Source organism: Poecilia reticulata, chromosome 14 (assembly GCF_904066995.2).
Source record: "Poecilia reticulata chromosome 14, P_reticulata-male-v2, whole genome shotgun sequence".
Classification (NCBI taxonomy): domain Eukaryota; kingdom Metazoa; phylum Chordata; class Actinopteri; order Cyprinodontiformes; family Poeciliidae; genus Poecilia; species Poecilia reticulata.
The window spans coordinates 5,361,471-5,383,164 of record NC_088843.1 but is presented as its reverse complement, the minus strand read 5'-3'; the positions used below and the strand labels follow the sequence as shown (position 1 = coordinate 5,383,164).

Sequence of the window (21,694 nt, the reverse complement as noted above, 5' to 3'; positions counted from 1 at the left end):
AACTTTTGAGTGATATTATGCTAGATAGAAAGTTTAGGGGTGGCAGAGGATGCTATCTGGACATATTAAAGCAACATCTGAAGAAATCCATCAGGAACTGAAATCGGTCTTCCAAATAAACAATCAGTGTAAGCTTGCATAAGTGACGGAAATATAAAGTCAATGTTTTAGAGTGACCATCAAAGACAGACCATTAATGGGCAGTCGATAAGGTTTGCCTGATCAAGATGGCTGACCTTCCTGACTGAGCTACACCAGTTGTACCCAGGAGGAAAAGGCCAAAATGACTTTATAGTTTAAAGCTAAAATAATCCAAAACAAACTTTTCTCTCGTCGTTTTACCAGAAGACTTTAAGGCTCTTTAACAAACTCAGAGAAAACACAAATTTTAATAATCTCCATTTTTATGGTCACAGTTGAAGCACAATATAAAATATTTACATCAACGAATTAAAATAAAATCCAAAATGTGGTTGACATTACATACACACACACACCCGACATCTACTACCGCCTAAGCATGCTCCCCCAAAAGTAGCAAACCCACGTAAAAATAAAAAGTCACAATCAAAAGTAAAAAAAGGGAGTAAAGTGCATGTATGACAGACGTCCCTGTACAGATATTTCTGATTGCAGAGAAGCTTCACTTGCCAGTCACAGGCACACTCCTAAAAGCTGTACTACAAAGATCCATTCAAAATAAAACTCAGTCACCGACACATTCCAGATGTTTATATAAAAAAAAAAAAAACACGTAGTTTCTAAACACTCAGAATATAGACTTACATCCAAAAGAGATCACAGCAGGGAACTCATAAATATACACTCTGCCATTATAGCCCCCAAAACTACCCTTCCTCCCTCACAGCTAAACACCCGAGGAATCGGCTCTGAGCGGCTTCAGAGCTGAGAGAACGAAAGACACCAGTTTTTTTTTTCCAGTTTATCAAGTGTAGTTCAAATTGTTTCAGACGGAGGAGGACATTCCAGAAAACCAGAGCCTGACGACTGCGCAGGTCAGATTTGGTTGAGGTATTGATATTGTGTTACGCAAAAAAAAAAAAAAAATAATTCTTCCACTCTTTCCATTTCAAAATCCAAAATTTGGGTTTCCACTTCCCGATGAAGCGTTTCTAATCTGCATTCAAGAGACGGTTGGCGGTTACGATTTCTGCCCGATTTTGACAGTTACGCAAAAATATTGGCTCAAAATGAATAAAACTCTCCAGAAAATATGTTTTAAAAAACTTTAGCAGGAGGCAGAAATAACAGAGGCAACATTCCACCTTCCTGTGATATACGAGAACGATCAAGAAAACCAGCAATGATGGGCACAGGGAGTATGTACAGGCTCAGGAACAAGTTTGGGTTTTGATTATGCTTCGGATCAGGCGCCGTGTCGCTGATTTCAGAGGCTCTTGGTGGATCTGTAGGGAAAAATGTACAAAAACAACAACTAAACACTATCCTTTAAGGCAAGAGGCTTCGGTTTGCTGAATAAATCCAACATGTGCACTTGATTTCCACTTAAGAGGTGCACGCACACAAACACACACGCATACACACACAGTGAGGGTCACATGGTGTTGTACAGGGTGCCAACAGTTCTTTTCTGAAGCTGCCTCAGTGGGTGAGTCTTCCCATACTGCTGCCTGTTGGTCAGAAGAGTCAGCCCAGGAGAATGTAGAGAGTCTTGGTCAGCGTTTGGAAGTTTTTTTGACGATGGAAAGCCTTCTCCAGCAGTAGAAACGTTCTTAGCTTCTTTGCTGCTGGATAGAGGAGAACTGTGCACTCGCTGCTTTTTGGATTCATCACCAGCGGCGTGGAGAGGAGCCTGAGAAGAGGGCGGCGCTGCAGCGGAGCAGCTGCGCTCCAGCTCAGTCAGATCGTTGGCTAGGAGCTCCAGGCAGCCCAGTTTGGCCAGCGACGCCGAGCGCTTCATCAGAGACGGAGGGGTCAGGCCCGCCTGCCGGATCCTGGCTTCCACCTCCCTGACCCTTTTCTGCAGGCTGCTGCCTTGCTTCGGAGCGCTTCCTGAGCCCTGGCCGAAGCAGGCTCCCGCCGAGCCGACCTGCTGCAGGAAGACACCCAGCTCACACAGGGTCTCCCATGTCTCCCTCAGGGCGACGTCAGCGTGGAGTCCCTCGGCGAAACAGTCCCAGTCCACGCAAGACTCGAGCTCCGTCACACCTTCCAAACACAGGAAGTTTACCGACGCAAAAGGAGATGGTGCAGAGTGTTGGAAAGGAGAAGAGGTAGACAGCAATCTGGTGTCAGCAGGCTGGAGTTTGAGTCCCTTTGTGCTTTTCTCAACATTTCCCAGAACCCCCCACGTGTTCCCCCTTCCAACCGGTCTAAACATGCCATCCCCGCCCTCCTGCGCTCCCTCCACAGACACCTGCGGGGAAACCGATGCGTCCTGTGGCACTGACGTCGTCATGGAGTGGATGCTGTTTGGACGCCGCTGGGAGCCGCAGGTGCTGCCAGAGGACGAGGCCAACGGCGTCTCGTGTTCCTGTTTCATCCGCTGCTCTAGCTGTTGCGTAGCTCGCCGCACAGACCCCCTGGTCCAGTCGCTGTAGAGGCGAGGGGGGGTGGCCTCCTCGTCCTCTTTCTGTTTGGATTCCTCTCTTACACTCTTGGCCTCCTTCTGAGGGTCAGCGTCCAGATTCTCCATTTCCTGCTTCGACCTCGTCCCGTCTTGGTCATGGGAGCTCTGTGGTTCTGGTGGGGTGAGGGTCTCTGTGGGGTTCACTCCTGCGACCTGCGCAGGAGCTGGGATTTCCTACAGAGCAGAGATCATTCAGAAGCAAAAATATTAATAAAGTGAAACCAATAAAAACACGTTTGAACTTTTCTACAAGCAACCACTAGAGGGCACACTTGAATCATGAGAATCCAAATGCTTATTTGGAATGATTTCAATTATATATTGGTACGTAAATACAAAATTCAAATATACTTGAACACACAAAACTATCATTGAGACACTAATTTCAAAAATTCAATTCAAAAAGTCAAACTTATACTATTCATTATACAAAAGATGATATATCAGGGAGTGTCTAAGTACCTAATGTAAAGTTAGGTGTAAGGAAAAAAGGTATATTAGGAAAAATGAATTCATGCTACAAGGATAACTGAAGCCTTGAGAAGCCTACTGAAGAGCAGGGAGAGATTCACAGCTGTTGCATTCTTCATCTTAACCTGAACCAGAGAAATCATCAAAGAACTTGGCTGCTTATTGGTCCAAAGGCCTCTTAAGACTAAATATTTTCTACATTTCACTTAGAAATTACAGATCTCAGTGTCTGGTTGTACAGCAGAAAAGTTTCTTCTGTGGATGAGCTTTAAGAAGATGCTGATTTCACTCTGCCAACAGCACAAATGCCAGAACTAATGATCATGGTGTCACTGTTACCTCAGTGCCAGAAAATCGACTTGATTTTAACCACAGAGGAACAATGGTCGGCTGTTAGGAAATAAATAAATGTATCACTTTGTGCTTAATGAGTTCATCTGAGTTAGACTTTTTGAATTGAATTACTGAAAATAACTTGTTTTCAATGATATTTAAAGTTAAAGATATGTAAATACTGCAGGATTTCTAAGATAGCTGAACTTCTCAGAAAATCCACTCACTCTCTCACTCACACTAAGGACAAAGACTGAAAGAAGGTATAGAGGAAAACTTACAAGCAATGGTTACCTTTGTGTTCTCCTCCTCCTCCTGCCCCCCACTGTTTACGTCCTCCTGTGGTAGATGGTCTTTGCCACAGCTCTTCAGCTGCACAGCAGCACTCTGAGTTTTGCCATCGTGACTCATTCCCTTGAATTTTTCCCTGGCACTAAAAAAGTTTATGTGATCTGCACTGTGGCCGAACAGCAGCACATTGTCCTGTGGAGCCGCGGTGGGAGAGCTGCTGATGTCGTTGGAGGACGGCGGATCTGAGTCACATGTCTGATGATCGTCCGTTTCTTTAATAGGCACTGGTGCAGATAAACAGTGGGGTCCAGGCTGGTGTGTGTTTGGTGGCTCAGGCTCCGACGCCAGGTGGGTAGAGGAGGAAACCTGCGGTTTGGCGGTTTCATTCGTGGTTGATTGAGCTGGAGAGGGGGGGAGGTGGTGAACAGAGGGAGGTGGGTGAGGCTGGCCCACCAAAACGCTTTGTGCAACAGTCACCACGTCTGTCCGCTCAGGCTTAGGGACCACTGTAGCCGCCCTTGGCTGGGAGGGGGGAGGCGACGATGGCTGCTCCTCCGAGTCACACAGACCATTGGAGAGGGTGGGAGAAAACACAGAACCAGCTGTGGAGTCGGGGTGGAGGTGGGCGAGCTGCCTGCTGGCGGCCGTATCAGCCTGAGAGGATTCCTCCAGGCTCTTAGCTTTAGCATCACCTGATAAAGACGGCGCATCATCAAAGGCAGAGGAGCCGAGCCAACTGGACTGGGTGCCGGTGTCAGGCTGGCTCGTGGAGTATGTTGTTTTTCCAGCGCTCTGCGACGGTCCCAGAGAGTCCAGCAGATCTCTCACAGAGGGGCCCGGCATGCTGCTGGCCTGGTTATGGGGGTCCGCGCGACCCAGACTGTTGGGTTGGGCGAGGGACTTGGACAGGGGCTCATGGTGCTCAGACAGATCGCTGTCAGAGTGAGAACGCCATAACTTGTTGTGCCGTTGCTTGCTACAAAATAAATGACAGATGTAAAGACAAAATTAACTAAATTTAGCAGAATTTGTTGATTCACATAATCTATGTCAAAGTTATGTCCTGTTGTGCAAGTTTATCGTCTCAACGATGATTCAATTCTGAAAATGATTTTTATTATTTAGATTTTCTGTCATCAACCAACCAGTAAAACACTAGAACTCTAACAATTTCCCTTTAATAGGCCAGGATTGGTGAATGGAAAATCAAATTAAGGAAAAAGAAAAAAACATTAACAAAAAAACAAAAAACATTTTTGTGCATATAAAAAAAAAATGGCATTCATCTAACAAAAATATCTGATTTAGTGAAGGTTTGTTGTATGTTGGATAAGCAGAAACACATCTTTCATAAAAAGCTCAAGATATTGTTATTATGTTTAGGTGTATATTTAAATTCAAAACTTACAAAATTACTAAGGCAGTAAAATCTCTCACAGCACAGACACTAATGCACCAAATAAGAAGATAGGTTCAATCACATATTCCACTAAAATGCTAAAATAAAATGTTGTTCCAAATATAAGGCGGTTAAAATGTTACATGTACCTGGCTAGCAGAATGCCCTGGTACTCCTCCAGCTGCCTCATAAAGGACGGGTTTGGTTTGGTCACAGTCCGGCGCTCCTTTACGTAATCAAAGGCGTTTTTCAGATCCCAGCCGTACTCCTTCATGGCGTAGGCGATCACCGTGGCTGCAGAGCGGCTTATTCCCATTTTACAGTGGACCAGGCACTTTGAGCCAGATTTCCTGGTGCAGACCAGAACAAGTCAGTTATTCGTTGTCATTTTGTGTTTAAAACTGGCATGTAGAACAAATGAGCTGATTTAGAAGCAAAATCTCAAAAAAAAAAAAAAAAAAAAAAAAACTACACTTTTGGAACAGAGAAAAAAAAAAAGACTGTTTATGTTCAAGTAAAAAAAATCCTTCTCTTGTAAACATTTTTTGCCATTTCAGTTTAAAGTGAAACTATAGTTGTGTTGATTAATTTGGGGTAGAGTTTTTCTGCAGGCTCAAATGCAGAAAAATGTACATTATTTACATTATGTAAACATTTGGAAGTAAATGAGAGTAATACTAAACAACTATACAAAATAATCAGTTTCATGATTAGATGCAACAAAATCACTAAATCATAAATTATCACCAACCCTGACAAAACATTTGTCTGTTGGGATTTATTCACTGTAAGTTCCAAAAATCATTGAACGCGACAAAAAACGTTTCCCCTTTATCCTATTTTTTTGCTTATAAACTAATTCAGATCAAGTGAAATTTTAAATCTATCCTCCATCTTGAATTTATTTGCTGAAGCACAGCTGATATATTGGTCTGTAAAAAGTCCAGGTTGTGATGTTGTAAATCAAAGATAAGACAATTAAAATGAGCTTTTGTTCTTTATTTCTCTTTCAGAAATTTAGATTTTAATCTTATAACAGGGAAAATGAATTAAGACTGGAAACACTGTTCTTGTTACACATCGATACATATTTTTTAAAAAGTCTTTGTACTTCTCCAGATTGCACAGGAATCCAGTAAAACTCACTTTGCTCTAGATATGAACTTGTAGGTGTCGTTCCAGTAAGCAAGCAGGTCAGTGGCTTCCTCGTCGTAGACGCGGATGTTGTGGTATTCAAACACACCGGGGAAGAAATTATCGATCTCCCTCGTTACATTCAGGATGTACTGAACCCTAGAGAGGAAATGAACAGAGGTTAGATGAAAATAAGAGACTGCTCGTCTGCTGCAGTTTAACTCTAAACACACCAAGCTACAATGTTCTCATTTTAAGCATATTTATTCTTTACTGTTTTCATTGCTATCCATGCTATATTGATGTTTCGTTGCATTTTGCTTTTCCTTACCCACTCTTCTGCAGCTCTTCCAAATTAGATGCATTCCACTCAGATCCCTGTAGGAAACAAAAGCAATCCTCAGTGTTGTTCTAGGCCTTCCTCAGAGCTTTTCATCAGTCCTAAATCCCATGGCAAGTCATGCCTCATGTACAGTATGTCTTTACAAACCAAACAAGCCCCAAGTACCTTAAAATTGCAAGCAGTTTATTACACAAGACTGCATCAGGTTGCTCTGGTTTAATACACAAAGTGAAGCTAAACAGTTCAAATGTATGTAGCTAAAGCTTTTTTCTGTTTAGAGTAACGTCCAAAATAAGTGTTTAATGTTTGCTGCCAAAATACCAAGAAGACGTGGTCAAAGATCTCCGTAGGACTGTCCATCTGGCCCAGGATAACAATCATCTCTTTGTCGATGAACTCCTTGAACTCTCGCAGGTTGCATGTCATGTGCATTTCCAGCTCGGTCCGGATCTGTGGGACACATTCAGTCAGAGGACAGGCTGTTCAGTTTAACCTAATTTGGAGCAACATCTAAATAAATGACTGCTTCTGCTTGACAGATCTTTACACCAAGCATCTGAGGCAGCTCACTTCTTTACAGGTGACATTCTCGAGATCTTTCTGCATCATGATCTCCCTCAAACTGGTTTTTATCTGTCGTTCTGTGAGCTCTCTCTCTGTGGGGCTGGAGAAACAAGACAACATACAAAGTTAGACAAAAGTATCTACAACAAATGTCTTTAAAAGCACAAACTTCAATGTATTTTATTAGGATTTTACATCAAAACCCAATATAAATTAGAATGCATTTGTGATTGCAACATGGAGTCTGTGGCAAGACTTAAAATCATTATCTCCAGATGCTTTTAATGTTCAGCAATTTTGCAAAAAACTTGCAATTCATAAATAATAGTTCTACAAATTGCTGAGTGATATGGGTTCATCACAAACACCCTTCAGAATTTTGTACAGTAGAGAAAGATGGAAAATATTGAAAAATCATAAGACTTTTGCATCATAGTGTAAATTAGCAGTATGCCAACTAATATAGGATTTGAATATTTACACATCAGAGAAAAGGACGGGTGAGTCTGCGCGGTGTGACTGCACATCCTGCATGGCGTTCCACTCGTTGATGCGGGCCTGGTCGGAGGACACCCTGCTCTGATAATAGCTGACCCAGGTGAGGAACAAGCTGCCTGGGAAGTAGTTGTGGCAGCGAGCCACTTCGCAGGCCTTGTGGAGCGACTGCAAAGACGACCTGCCAATATGAGTTGGAAAGCGTCACAATTCAGACAGTGAAGAGGTTTTTGAGAATGGAATAAAGATGATGGCAGGGTAAAAGCTGTTAAAACAATAAGATCCATTTGCTTTTCTTTAGACTCACCACATGGCTTGCACAGAGACAGGCTTGAATACATGCACTTTGTTGTCTGTTGATACGCTGAATCCTCTGAGAGCAAACAAAGAACAGGAAACTTTCATTTTGCCATCTTTTGCTTGCACTGTACTCAGTTTCATCATGTTTAGAAATGTCTCACCCATCTCCATCCAGGTGTATTAAGGTGTCACTCCATAAAGGCAAAACCATACCAACTGAACATGAGCTGTAAGGAGAAGAAAAACCCACCATTTGACAACTTTATGACATCATCAAAGCTGGAAACATGAACTTGGGTGCTTCATTTTCTCACCTATCAATGGGACTAAAATCCATGCCTAAAACCACGCTCTCCTCCGTGTCCTGGCGCCCGATGGTTGAGACCACCACCATGTAGCGCGTGGCCTGAGTGCTGGCGCTCTCCAAACGAACCGCCTGGAGCAGGAATGGTTAAAGTCAGAACCAATTTAAACACCAGCGCTGAAGGCAGACCGTGCTTTGAGCAGCGTTGTGCACCCACCAGCTTGATGTTGTCCTCTGGTCTGAGGAGAGTGAACATGGTCTGCAGATGCTGCTGGATGTCTCCTGTTAGGATTCAAGAAACAAGTCTGATCAGACTGAATTAATGCTACATCGTCGAGCTAAAAAAAAAGAAAACACTAGAGAAAAAGGTAGTCGATTTAAACAGAACCTTCCGCCTCACCTGCATGTTTACTCCGCAGCTGAGTGAAGCGAGAGGCTGAAGTTGGAGAAGAGCCATTTCCTCGGGGCAGGAAGAGAGCAGCTCCTTTGACTGTCAGGAAACTTTCACTGATGCTGCACAGACACAAAAAAGAAATTGGTTGAAAAAAATGTAATTAAAAAAGAAACACATTAACACCTTTCTTGGGACTTTGCACAACAAACATTCAGATCAAGAAAAATCTTACTCTGGAGGCTACATTCATTAGCATCCCTGGTGTAGTTTGCTAAAAAGCCTAAAAAGTGAAATCATTGCTGCAGCACAGTCAAGCTAAAAATGCTGAAAAATCCCCAGTTTAATGTATTCATTGGTTTATGTCAAGGTTTACTGGGATGTTAGATGAAACTTTTTACTTTGGTCAAATGAGAGACCAAGGATTCAGCCTTTTGGCAATAAAACACTGCAGGCGAAAATGAAAATGTAGAAAAGCACCTCATCCCCCACTGCTAGGTATAGGTGGAGGATCAATGCACCAGAACTAAAAGGGTTTTTTTAAATCATTTTTTATCATTTGCAGTGAGGTAATTTTATTACTATAAAACATTTATAGTAATAAAATGTTTTATCATATATACACATTTTTAAATGTTGCCAGCACTGGAGCCGTTTGTTGCAATGTGCCACTTTAACTTTCACCGAAAGTTGAGATACTTCTGTAGCTTTTCATTCCCAGCCATATCAAGCAACCATAAAAATGTTTGTTCAACAATATCTGGTAAATGCCTGCAATCAAAGCTTGGCTGAAAGGGGAATTGCACTTCAAAAGTTCCATTTTGATTTCAAGTTTGTTCTGGGCTCTAGTAAAACAAACAAATAATCTCGTGCACAACCATTACAGGCCAGATTTATGATCTTAAGACAGTTGAGATTGCTATGTGAAACAAAACCCAGCCACATATAGCCATGTTTGCCGAGTTGGATTTTAAGTGTTCCTAAAATAGAGGCACGACAAAAATTAACTGGTTTGCAAAGTAAATCAAAGCAACTTGCACTTTGACATAACAATTTCTACTTTCTTTTGAATTTCCTCAACTTCTCTGCGATATCACCACTTGTTCACACAAACCTGAACAACTATCTGGCACAGACTTAGCACCTCTCACTAAGCCACTTAAGCCGAGAACTCTTTGGATAATTGAATTATGTAATGGACTTAAGATACCCAACTCAATCTGATTGCAAAGTTCTCAGGAGTTTTTATTGCCAATTGTTACCAAAATTCAGTGTAGTGGTGATTATATGTTTTGCTTAGCAACTTGTTGGCATTCTCAGGATTAGTCCAACGCTGAAACTCAAGTCTGTTTGTATTTTATGACGACGGTGAAGGCAGATCCTGTCAGCACTGATGACTGAGTGTCCATATCCGTCACTCATTTCAAAGCCAGAACATAAACACAGGGCAAGGATGAGGTGGAGAGACAGAAAGTCTGGAAATATAACCACCTGTCATCAAGACAGGAGTCATTACAAGACAAAAGGGACTAAAAAAAAAGACAAATGTTGGCTTTAGGCAAGCAGCTTTATGCTACAAAATTCCACTGTAAAAGTAGATTCTAATCAAGCAAACTACATTTTTTAAGAGAAACTTTGGTTTTTCTGTGAAGGATTAAGAGGATCAACAAGGATTACACATCCTAAAAACACCAGTAACACTCAGAAATGACAGCACTGACCGTGTGATGACAATATCCACATGCCACTCTTCAAGACAAAAAATAAATCTGCATGTTAGCACAATGCCGTTAGCATGCCTTCGGGATCTTCATACCAAGATCTTGTGAAAGAGCCGAGTTTGCACACACAGACCCACACAGCATGTCTTATGGAAGTGTTAATAATGAATAGGTGCAGGAAATATTTCGTGCTTCGTTGATCAAACACATAAATCACCAATAAATGCCAGCATGATCCAGAGTGTTCACTCCAGAGTTGACAGATTAATTATAAGATATGAAAGTGTCTGGGGTACACAGTGTGCTTGCTGCCCTGGGCTCCTTCAGATGCATGGAAACGGAGGTGGGTGGAGGGGAAGAGCATGTGAGCAGGTGAAGCATCTGCAGGCAAGTTTGTAAGGAGGCAAAAGCAAGAGAAACCGTTTCATCCAGGCTGCTGGCATACTTTCTATAAGACATCAAGACTGTAAGCCATTTTAATCCAAGCCTATTTAGTGCACGACAAAGACTTAAGAAAAGTGGGGTAAAGAAAACAACTTAAGAGGAGTACAAAATGGTACAGTAGCTCACATTCTGATGATTTCCGATCAGAACTTACAGCTGATAGATTTTCCCCTGGGAGATCACGGAGTTCTCGGTGAAATAGGGTCTGATCCTGATCCCGCAGCAGGCGCAGAAGCAGCCGGCAGACGAGCTGCGAGGGGCGGTCACCACTCCGGGAGGCATCGCTGCTCCGGCGGCGGGGACGGGACGCGCTAAAACGGGGTTAGCTACGGATAACCGCCGACTAAAATGCGTGAATCCTACAAGGATTAGCTCAAACGTAAAAACTACGTTAACTCACACTTTGTCGTTTTTTTTAAATTATTGTTCATGGCATCGCAACAAACGAGTCTCCGGTTGCTGCTCACAGCTGCGCGGTGTTACGGTGCGCACAAAATAAAAATAAAAAATCCCGCAAAGACGCTGACACGTTTATTATCAGAAACTGTGACGGAGCAGGTGCATCACCATCTGCTCAGCGGCTACTTTCTCATGTGTCTGCGGCAAGCTGCGGTAAATCCTCCCGCTGAAGGGGAGGAGACACTCGCATGGTCCAATCGGAGGAAACGGCAGGATGTGGAGGTCTGGATGACGGATTATCAGGGGGGAGAAATGTTAGAGAGGGGCTCTTGAGTAAGAGACCTAGATTAAGAAATATTTTTCTTTCAAACGTATATTTCAACATACTGAAAAAGGTTGCATCGCCATTGGTCTTTTTTTTTTTTCTCTGAATGATATCTGGCAAAACATTGTAACCTCTGACAGGTTATGTAAATATGACTATTTTCATCATGGCTCCTGAAGGTGGTCGGACATATTAGGCAGGGAGTGAATATTTTGCCCTCGAAGTTGGTATTTTAAGCAGGAAAATGTAAGGATTTGAGCGAAGAGCCAAATTGTGAAGGACACAACTGCTGTTTTTGTGGGGCGCCCCGTTCTCCTTAAAGCAGTTTCTGTTTAAGACAGAAACAGTGGTAAACATGTAAAACAAGCCACTATAGCTCACAACATAAAATCGCAGAATATACAGAGCGTCACAGTTTTTGTGAATGGTGCTGAATAGTCAGAGATTTGTCCTGTCACCAAAAATGCCAAATATTGGGAACATAGGGATTACATTTGGACCAAAGAGCAATAAAAAACCATGTAGAAACCTGCTTTGCTAAGGAACACTGTGGAAACAAAAGGCTTTGCTAAACTAAAATGTGCTGTCAGACGGCACAGCACAGAGGTCTAGTCCAGGTCTCGACAGGTCACGGTTGTTGTGGCAGCAAAGAGAAGACAAACTTTTAGGTAGGTTGTCATGCTTGTTTATCACATGATGCAGTAAAAGCCAGCTGACATAATCAGGAAGTAGGAAGTCTGACAAGTACAATTATTAGAAAGCCCCTCCGCAACACTGAAAGCATAATTCGGTTTAGATAACTAGATGGATGGATATTCAGATTTACCTTCTTTAAACAGCTTGTTGCAACTTTTCAGCTTCTTCCGACTTTAACTTTTTGAAAATTTGCCTAAGATGTTTCTCATGTTTTCAATCCTGGTAAGACAAAATCCCATTCTTGTGACTCTTGTTTAAGGAGTAATAATCTTCCCTCAGCATAAAGCATCTTTTGAATAGAGTGAGCTGCACATTGATCATGTCTTTGTTTACTGATCACTTCTGCTGGGAAAATAGCATAACATATAGCAGGTCTGCTGTGTTTGAGCCAGCTACTCCTGATACCGTGGGCGTTTCCACAACAACAACAACGGAAAAAGATGATTGAGAAATCAAAACTGACAGTCCAGCCTTCCCATGTGTGTAGCAGGAACCTGATCACCGACTTGAGTCACACTACCCGTTGATCACACATGGTTTCAGTTTTTAGGCTACGTTACATGCTGAGAACTGCTTGGTCACCACCTGACAGCAAAACACTCCCCAGGATAAACAACAACTGCAGTGGTCTGCTGCTGTGGCTCTTGTATTACTTATGTCTGTGTAGACATTTATTTTTGGGCATTCAAAGGTCATCTCTGGTCTTTGATCAAGGAGGAGATTGCTGAGACCAAAATACTTGCAGCAATCTTTAATCACTTTCATAATCTGAGTTACCAAAACAACATGTAAACACACTGTTTACCTGGCCAACAATACTGACTTTTTTCCCTAAATAAGCACCTTTACATAGTTCTCTGATTCTTTGTTACACACTTTTACAAGTGATAAGGGCGTGTTGGTGCCATTATTCATACCACACATCACAGGTCGAGCTAGAAAAGCTAGAAAAGGTCAGAGGCCACCAGCAGGGTCATGTTTGTGTTTGTGTTGTTGAAGCCGTTTCTCAAGTTCCACCTGACTGCTCCGTTTGTCTGCTGAAACTCACAGCATCCAATGACACGCGACAAAGGCAAGGATGTGGTTTTTGCAAACAGACACCAGACTGTTGCCACATGTATAAACATATACAGCGGCCTTACTGATCACAGAACAGCCTTAAGTATTTAATTTAACACACACTCGCTCTTCAGCAGGAATATCACATGGTCTGTTAAATCTGATTAGCAGTCTCATCAAGGATGCAAAATACTTTCTGCACACTAAAGTACAACAGGATTGAATTGAAATGCTAAATTAAACCCTCATTCTATTTTTTTCTCCATCTGAGATTATAAGGGATCATGAATACTGATCAAAACTATGAGAATCATGTTTAAATCCTCAGTCTCTCAGTAATTTCCCCTCTGTGGGTCAGCCAGTGAATGCTGCTGCTGTAGCTACCGCCATAAAGTGCTGATGTCACAAGGTTTAATCAGCAGCGCTGCAGTGGGCCTCGCTTACGCAGGCACAACCGCTGCATCACCACATGAGTCTGAATGAACGTCTGCTGCAGAACACACACACACACACACACACACACACACACACACACACACACACACACACACACACACACTTTAGCAACGTCAAGACGAATAAACCCGCTCAGATCCCTGCATAGTGGGAAAATTCATTCAGAATGGCGTCTGATTCAGGATCCATCTGAGAGCATCTTGACGTGGATTTAAAAGACAAAGAGAATAAAAAATAAAAAAAATTAAAAGTTTCTATTAGTATTTAGCGAAAATATAGAGCTGGAACCACACTGGCCTCTGACAAGGGTTTTGTTTCTGCTCTGGCAATATTGGATTTATGCGTTACTTTCAACATCGCAGAATTATTGTACAAAGACTTTAAAACATAGTTGGGATTAGATTTTATAGACTTAAGTTTCATTATGAACACAATGAACCCATTGTTCATACCAAAATCATGCGCGATGTTCCCCAGGGGTCTGTACTTGGACCTATTCTGATCATTTTTAAATATGCTTCCCCTGGGACATATTTTTAAAAAACATGATATACAGTTGTACTCTAAAGCTGATGGCATCATGCTCCATTTATTAATAAAATAAATCGCTACTTAAATTAAAAGCCTTCTTAAAGAAATTAACTCTTTGATACCCTGCAGCTTTTTTAAGATGGATGTTTTGGATGTTATAAATTTCATCTTAAATAAATCAAATAAAAAAAGTAATGTTACTCTTTCAACAAGTCTACTGGGGAGAAAGATTTAACACGTGCATTAGAAATCATGCTTATCTTTATCTGAATAAACAATATTATATAAAACTACTCTCATACACAGAAACAGAAATACTTCAGGTTAAAAATCCTGCACTGCACGAGCATACATGTGAAAACTTTGACTTTTGTCCCACTAAATGACTATAATTACTGTAATTCCACTATTTTGGTGACAGCTGGAGAATTTTATATAGACGTCGTTCAGCTTTGGGTAGAGGATAATACTCAGGTTCTCCACCAGCAGTAACTTCTGGTTACAGTGGCTCAAAACAAAAGTCCCAGGGAGGAAACAAAGGTTTCTATTGTGAGCTATAAACGAAGACTGTAGAAAAGTTGTGACAGCACTTTAATTATAATGCCAGCCGTCAGGGATTCTGGACCATCACAGAAGCAACCTGGCCAGCTTACAAAACCCAGGTTGGGCGAAGTTAGTTTAACAAGCTGCAAAGACTGATTAAAATGGGTCAGAATACATCTGCATGAGGCACGGCAAAATACTCCAAAGGCTTTCATTCAACGAACGGCAGACAGAGAAAACTGTGTCAGATCACGAGTGGATGTGATCTTCACAACCCTTGAGAATTTGATTCTTTTTCCGATCAATTCATACTTGATTTTTTTTCAAGTATGAAAACGAGTCGTCTTCCAGGGGATGTTTCGGTTCAACCATGATGTGCCACTTAATTTCCATGTTGAATTGCTGTGATTTACAACTATTTTCTATAATCTGATCAATATTGTTCATCAGCAGGAGGTGGCTTAGCGTTACTTTGTTTAGATCACAGTTCATATGTGATATGATCCCATTCACACAAACAGTGGAAACATGGTGTAATACAAATTCTTCATTAAGATTATATAAATCTTTTCATCTTTTGTTCATTTATTTATTTCCACAATGTTTACCAAAAGTTTAACTACCAAGAAAGATCAACTGATCTACAATGGTTCAGTAAATGAGTACAAAATTTGGAGAAATTATAACCTGTTAATAAAAATCCTAGTTTGACAGCAAATTAATATGCAAGTATAGCATTTCTGATACAGTACAGTTCTTTCTACAGAAATAAAAATATATAACCATCAGATTATTCAATAAATAAACTTAATTTTACAGACAAACACATACAAGAGTCTTCAAAACAACTGGTGGCATTTGAAATGTATGAGTGACAGACATTTTCTCAAGCCTGTTATCAGAAGTACATTAAACCTGGAAAACAGTATGATGAAAATCTTGATTAGTTTAACGGACACCAAAAACTGGATTTCAAATAACCTTCAGTTATTAGCTTCTGCAGCATCACCTTGAACAAGTTTAAGGAAGAAATTTTATCTCCTACTTCTCTAAACTAAAAGCTTTTTTACTGACCGCATGGTGCTGTTCAGAAATAGTAGAAGACATAAACATCACTGAAAGTCTGAGAGAATTTTTAAGTCAAGTGCCAAGACTTCAAACTGAACGTTGTACATTAACTTAAATAAATTAAAAAGATGATAGATCTTCTATATAGAGAGCAAATACCATGAGGGGAAAAAAAAAAAATCAGCCAAATGCTGCCTTATTTTACTACAAATCTTCACATTTTTAGAAACCGATTTGCTTTCAGATCAGATGACATCAAGTTAATATGACATCCGATCGTGTACCTTTAACTATGTAAACATAATCAGCCCCTATATGCAAGCAAAGATTTCCATGCCAGCTGCTCCAACACAGACAGCTGTTTCTCTCAGAGGGATGGCGCAGAGCTCTGATGACCAGACAGACACACAAATGCTCTGAATTTGGGAGTGGTTACCAATCTGTCCCTGGATCAGCAGGGCAGCTTTCCTGACCCACATTCTGACATCAGCCCAACACAGGCGCTGCTGCCCTCTAAAGGACAGACAGAAAATAACCATTAATCACCACCAGAGGATTTCAGGCTTTCACTTGTGCTTAAAGTGCTGAATCTAGCAAAGGAGTAAGAATGCTCAACATTTAAACACATTTGGCAACGGATGTGATTACTGATCACTGTTGGGTCAAAAGCAGTTACAGCTGCGTTTGAGAGAAACCGGGTAAACCAGCTCTCCAGCTATGCAGCAGCGAGGGGCAACCCTGGACTGAGACGTGACAACAGCAGCAGCAGCTCTCAGTCTCATCAGACTTACAGAGAAAGATGGTCTGACGCGTCATACAAGCACAAGTTCAACCTAGTATATAACAACATTGGATTTAGGACATAGAAATCATAGTCTACACACATGAGCTTCGTCTGAGACAAAAAAACATGGGGTTAAAAATGTTACCTCCTTGGCTGAGAGCGGCGATCATCCTCCCCACTACCGGACTCCTGAGAACAAACAAATAATATATCAGATTATATATATAATGCACACTCTTTATTAAACATTCTAAGATCTAAGACATGGCATTATTGTGAAAATGGAAAAAGACTGAGGCAAGTTGGTTTAATCGGATTTTCTATTACAAAATTCAACAAAGATATTGGAATTTCACATTTTCCTAACATTGTGAAGCCCTAGTTTAAGGTAATATGCTTACTATAAATGTCCTTTTTTAAAACTCCATGTTTTTTCAGATTCAAGCGTCAATTCAATAGCGGATAAAAGGAAAAACTATTTCAGTTTTCAGACATCTGTTCAATTTTAAAATATGTAACACTATTCTCAAATCTGGAATGTATTATTCTAAACTAAAAACAGCCTTTGTAAGGCACACTTTGTGATCTGTAATTCATTTTAGTTGTTTGAAAAACATCAACAATAAAAAATAGTGTCAAAGTTGTCAATGGCATTCAAACCAGATCCAAATGAGGAACCACTGGTTCTGTTTTAAAGGTAGAAACAGAAAGACAATTACTTTTGGAACTGCTGTCATGAAATTTCACTGCTGATTTTATAATAAATTAGAAAACAATTGAAATAAAACCATACAAGGTGTCATACAGTTAGTTTGGGATTCTGTCTTTTTTCAAACAATTTATAGCCAAACATAAAAAAAAACAACCTGTTATGATGGGTGACAAAGCAGTAAGTTCAACATTCACACACACAGGAGTCACACAAAGAGAATAAAAGTACAAGTGGCATCCGTAGAGTACTGCCCGGCAGAGCCAGGCGAAGGGGGCAGAGTTCAGCTCCAACTCAATTTACACACTCTGCAGGAAAATGATCTCATTCCGTTTTTAAGGTGTGGCTGGGCAGAGAATAACGTTTTCACACACACACAAACACCAACAAGCAGGGAGATGGGGAAAGCCAAAGAGTAAATAAACGTAATATGAAGCCTCGTTAAATGTAAAAGCCGAGGCTTGGCAGCAGATGAACACTTGGTGCTTATCTTGTAAGGCCCGGTACTTATCTTGTTTATTCTAACTAGCCTTAACGACATTACTAAAACATCAGCAGCTTTACAAAAGGCAAGGGTGGATAGGAGGTTGATGGTGGGCAACAATGAGCACAGACAAAAGATGACTGAACCAAGGAAGAAAGCTATAATGGGGTATTATTTGCTGATTCATTCATGCAAATTGCAAACATGACCGTGGCATATTTTGTATGCAAGAGTACAAAGAGGATAGGAAGATTTTGACCAAGCCATCTTTGGGGAAAAAAAAGATGAAAATAGTGTTAAACTATCATTGGCAGTTTTGACAACGCTGCTGTGGCTGTAGCTTAATATAATAACCACAACGGGTGGCGCTCATCCTCTTTCAGGCAACATATCCGCAGGTTTCCATTGTCGGCTGTCAGACAGAACAGCCCAGGAGACAGTTCAAATAAATCCTAAGCACAGATGCATGTCTGAGGTAAACTATGAGCAGCCGGAAACATGAGTCCAATAACATGATTGCTCTGTTCATGGCTTATTCGAACAGAAATAAACAAAGCATCAGTGAACAAACCTAAAAAGCTCTAATTCGTATACGGTAACATGCATCCTTGTATCGTTTGGTGGCCATAACATTTAAATATCATAGAAGTCACAATTATGGAAAAAATCTGTTATACCAGTGATCAGCAAAAAGACAGCTCTCTGAATGACTGCACAAATGTAAAGAACTTTATCGTAAAGATGGAAGGTTTTGATTTTGCGTCAGAAGATTGATGTCTGCTTTTTTATGCAGGCGTGTCACGTGTTGCTACCACCTGAACTTTGTTTGGATAAGAAAACAAAGATTTTGCATACATGAAAATGTGAGAATTTTCCAAGGTGAATGGAAATGTGAGGCCTGAGCAAAAGGGGCAACAGAAACTGGGAACATGTTTCTGTTCATGTACAACATCCTGTACCATCTGCCTTCATTAGAAAAATACTAAAAAGATTGTAATCAAGAGGCCAACGGACGGCTTCAGCATGTGTGCGGCACACGATGGATTTCCCCCAACTCAGGTATAGTTCAAGGAAATGTTACAAAAAACATGTTGAGGGTAAACAGCTAAATTGGCATTTCATTAAACGTCTTCGCACACACACACACACACACACATCACATGTATTCAAATACGGGAAGCTGTGTAACTTGTTATTTCAGTATTTGAGCACAGGTCACAAGTTAAAAGCATATTTCCACCTGAAAGTACTTCCCTACCATTTACTCCATTACTTCAGCAGCTTTTCTTTCCCTGGCTCAAAAATAAAACCTCTATAAAATCAGATTAAAACTCAGATGGGCTACTAATAGTTGCAGCATTCTCTCCTCTATGCTGTTTGTTTCTGTGCTTCATGAGGAAAACAAGACAAAAAATGTGTGTGTGCACAGCAAGGCGGTTATCACTATGCCTACTCACAGAACCTGTTTTCCTCTCAGAATACAAAAGGCACAGGGTCAATTTTCAAGGCCATCATACTAAGACTGAAATTCTTTCTGTTTAAAAAGTAACATAACATCAGCGTCTTATTCGGGAGCACAGCAAGGGGAAAGCAAATAGATTATTAATCTGATATACTAATGGTTTACTTGTAGGGAAACTGTAATTCTGAAACACTTTAGCAATTATATTTGACTGGATGGCGTAGGTTTGGGTCAGTGTTAGAGATTTGCACTATGAAAGCCATGACTCTTTCAGCAGTTTCACAGTGTTGTCACAAATCAATTACAAAGGTATGATGTGACAGGAAGAAGCACAGTGGTCAGCAGTGCTGCCTTGCACCAAGAAAGCTCCGGGTTTGAATCCTTGCCCAAGTTCTTTCTGCATTGCGTTTGCATGTTTTCTCCTACGGTTTTCTTCAAGACTCCAGCTTCCACCCACAGTCCAAAAACCTGACTGTTCTGCTCATTGATCTCTGGCTCTTGTGGTTGTTTTTCCTGTCTGTCAAGCCTGTTTGTTGCCCTGTGATGGACTGGTGACCTGTCCAGGGTTTACCCTACCTCTTCTCCAATGACTGCTGGAGGTAGGGAACCACATCACTGGATGGATGATCTAATTGTTTTTATATAGCAGAAAAGTTATAGTATTGTTATACAAAACAAATTACCTATATAAACTTAAGAAAAAAAAAAGAAGAATAACCACTCACTAGACATAGTAATCTTTCTGCAAAGATGACCCAATAAAATGGCCTGAGATTTAAATCGGACACGTGACCCTCTGATTAGTGATTAGCTGGCAAACTACTGAAAAAAACATTTCTCAGTATATCCTTCAAAACTTACAACTTGCGCAACTTCAAGTATATAACTGCAATAACTAAGACCATTAATGTGCTTTTATTAAGTGGCAAAAATATATACGTCAACCTCTTCAGATTGCATGCGTCTTTCAAATTATACAATGACACTTGCATTTCTAAGCAAGCATGTACAGGTAAAAAAGAAAATCTTTAAACTTCACTGCCTAAGGCGTCGCAAACATTACACAAACAGCTGCACCTACACAGGAAGTGTGCACACAAGCCTGATTTTTTTGTGTACAAGTTTGCTTGTAGATTACTTCCTCTCTCTATTTCAGGCTTTCTGAGGTGGTTCCTGTTTCTCTGGACCTTAGACCTCCAAAGGAAAAGACAACTCCAAAAACACCTGTGTTTCTCATTTGCATGGGGCTACCTTCACAACACACCACCACACACAGAAACAGGAAGACTGGTAGAAACTATGCAGAGTGTGTCTGGGGAGGTGGCAGACATGCAAAGACAGACACACACGTCCATATTCGCCCATATACAAAAAGTTCACATAACTCCTTTAAGAGGAAGCACAAATCCCATGGTATTTTGTTAGTTCTCGCATAGCTGAAACAATACCTCACATGTAGATAAAAGAGAGGAACTTAGTTAAGTATCTGAGTGGAACATAAGCTTTTCATCTGGGTGGAAATATACATACAAGAACCATTTTAAAGGGACACTATGTAAAGCTTAATTACTCTGAAAGGCAATGGTGTAATGCTTTGAAAACTAAATACGACCAATACAGACCAAAACGCAATTTCTGAGCAGGTTTACTTTGCATTAAGTAACTAACTGAAAAATGATGTGCTATATTTCACGCATGCGCACGGGTACAAAGGCGAAGCACTTGGAGACAGTCAGCAGCCGTTAAAAAAGACAGCGGAAACGGAGCCCTGGGCCGCCTTCGACGACAAGAACATGTGGTTTAAGGTGACAGTGGAAGCTATAGTGGAGGAGGGTGAATTAAATTAAAAAACAAAAATGAAAGCGGCTCTCACCGAAACGCAGGGGCTGGAGCTGGTGCTGGGGGTCGGTGAACGCTGTACGGTAACCAGCGCCATTCAGCGACCGGGAAGCGGACACCTGTGAGGAAGCGATGGCGTCGAGACGAACATAGCTGTCCTGAGAGGGGGAAACCTCCGTAGAAGCCGAGTTATTTGTTCCTCTGGCTGTTTTCCCTCTTCTTCTTTCTCTCTGGTCGTGGACAGTTTGACTACTCCCCGGCTGTTTCCTCTGTCAGTTTCAGCTGCGCATGCGCAACTATCCCCAGCTTGTCAATCTCGATTAACCGTCTGAGTGCCGGGTGTAAACAAAGCAGCTGTGAGACGTGTGCCTTAGGCTAGCCATAATTTAACTTCAAACAACATAGTTATGAATTTCAGTGAAAAAACTTGAATTTCTTTCCTGACAATACAGTACAGTCATTAGATACACAAATATGTCCCTGACAGACCTCCTCTGTCATAATTAAACAAAACTAATAGATTAAACTGGATAAGTAA

General features: G+C 41.1%; 1 protein-coding gene across 2 annotated transcripts; it reads right to left on the bottom strand.

The window, feature by feature from the left end:
* Window positions 1-386: 386 nt before the first annotated feature.
* On the bottom strand, window positions 387-21,436 carry ssh2b (slingshot protein phosphatase 2b). Of its 2 annotated transcripts, XM_017308689.2 has the most exons (15): window positions 21,191-21,436; window positions 16,808-16,851; window positions 8,646-8,758; window positions 8,463-8,527; window positions 8,256-8,377; window positions 8,103-8,168; window positions 7,949-8,014; window positions 7,628-7,822; window positions 7,153-7,246; window positions 6,904-7,032; window positions 6,571-6,617; window positions 6,252-6,398; window positions 5,255-5,455; window positions 3,710-4,682; window positions 387-2,785 (listed from the first exon to the last, which is right to left on the bottom strand). In XM_017308689.2, exons 1-15 carry the CDS (start codon window positions 21,251-21,253, stop codon window positions 1,577-1,579), a joined length of 3,534 nt encoding a protein of 1,177 aa, XP_017164178.1. In that variant the 5' UTR covers window positions 21,254-21,436; the 3' UTR covers window positions 387-1,576. The 2 variants fall into 2 exon arrangements, with proteins under 2 accessions (XP_017164178.1, XP_008425608.1); XM_008427386.3 differs by lacking the exons at window positions 16,808-16,851; window positions 21,191-21,436 and adding an exon at window positions 10,956-11,410.
* Window positions 21,437-21,694: the final 258 nt, after the last annotated feature.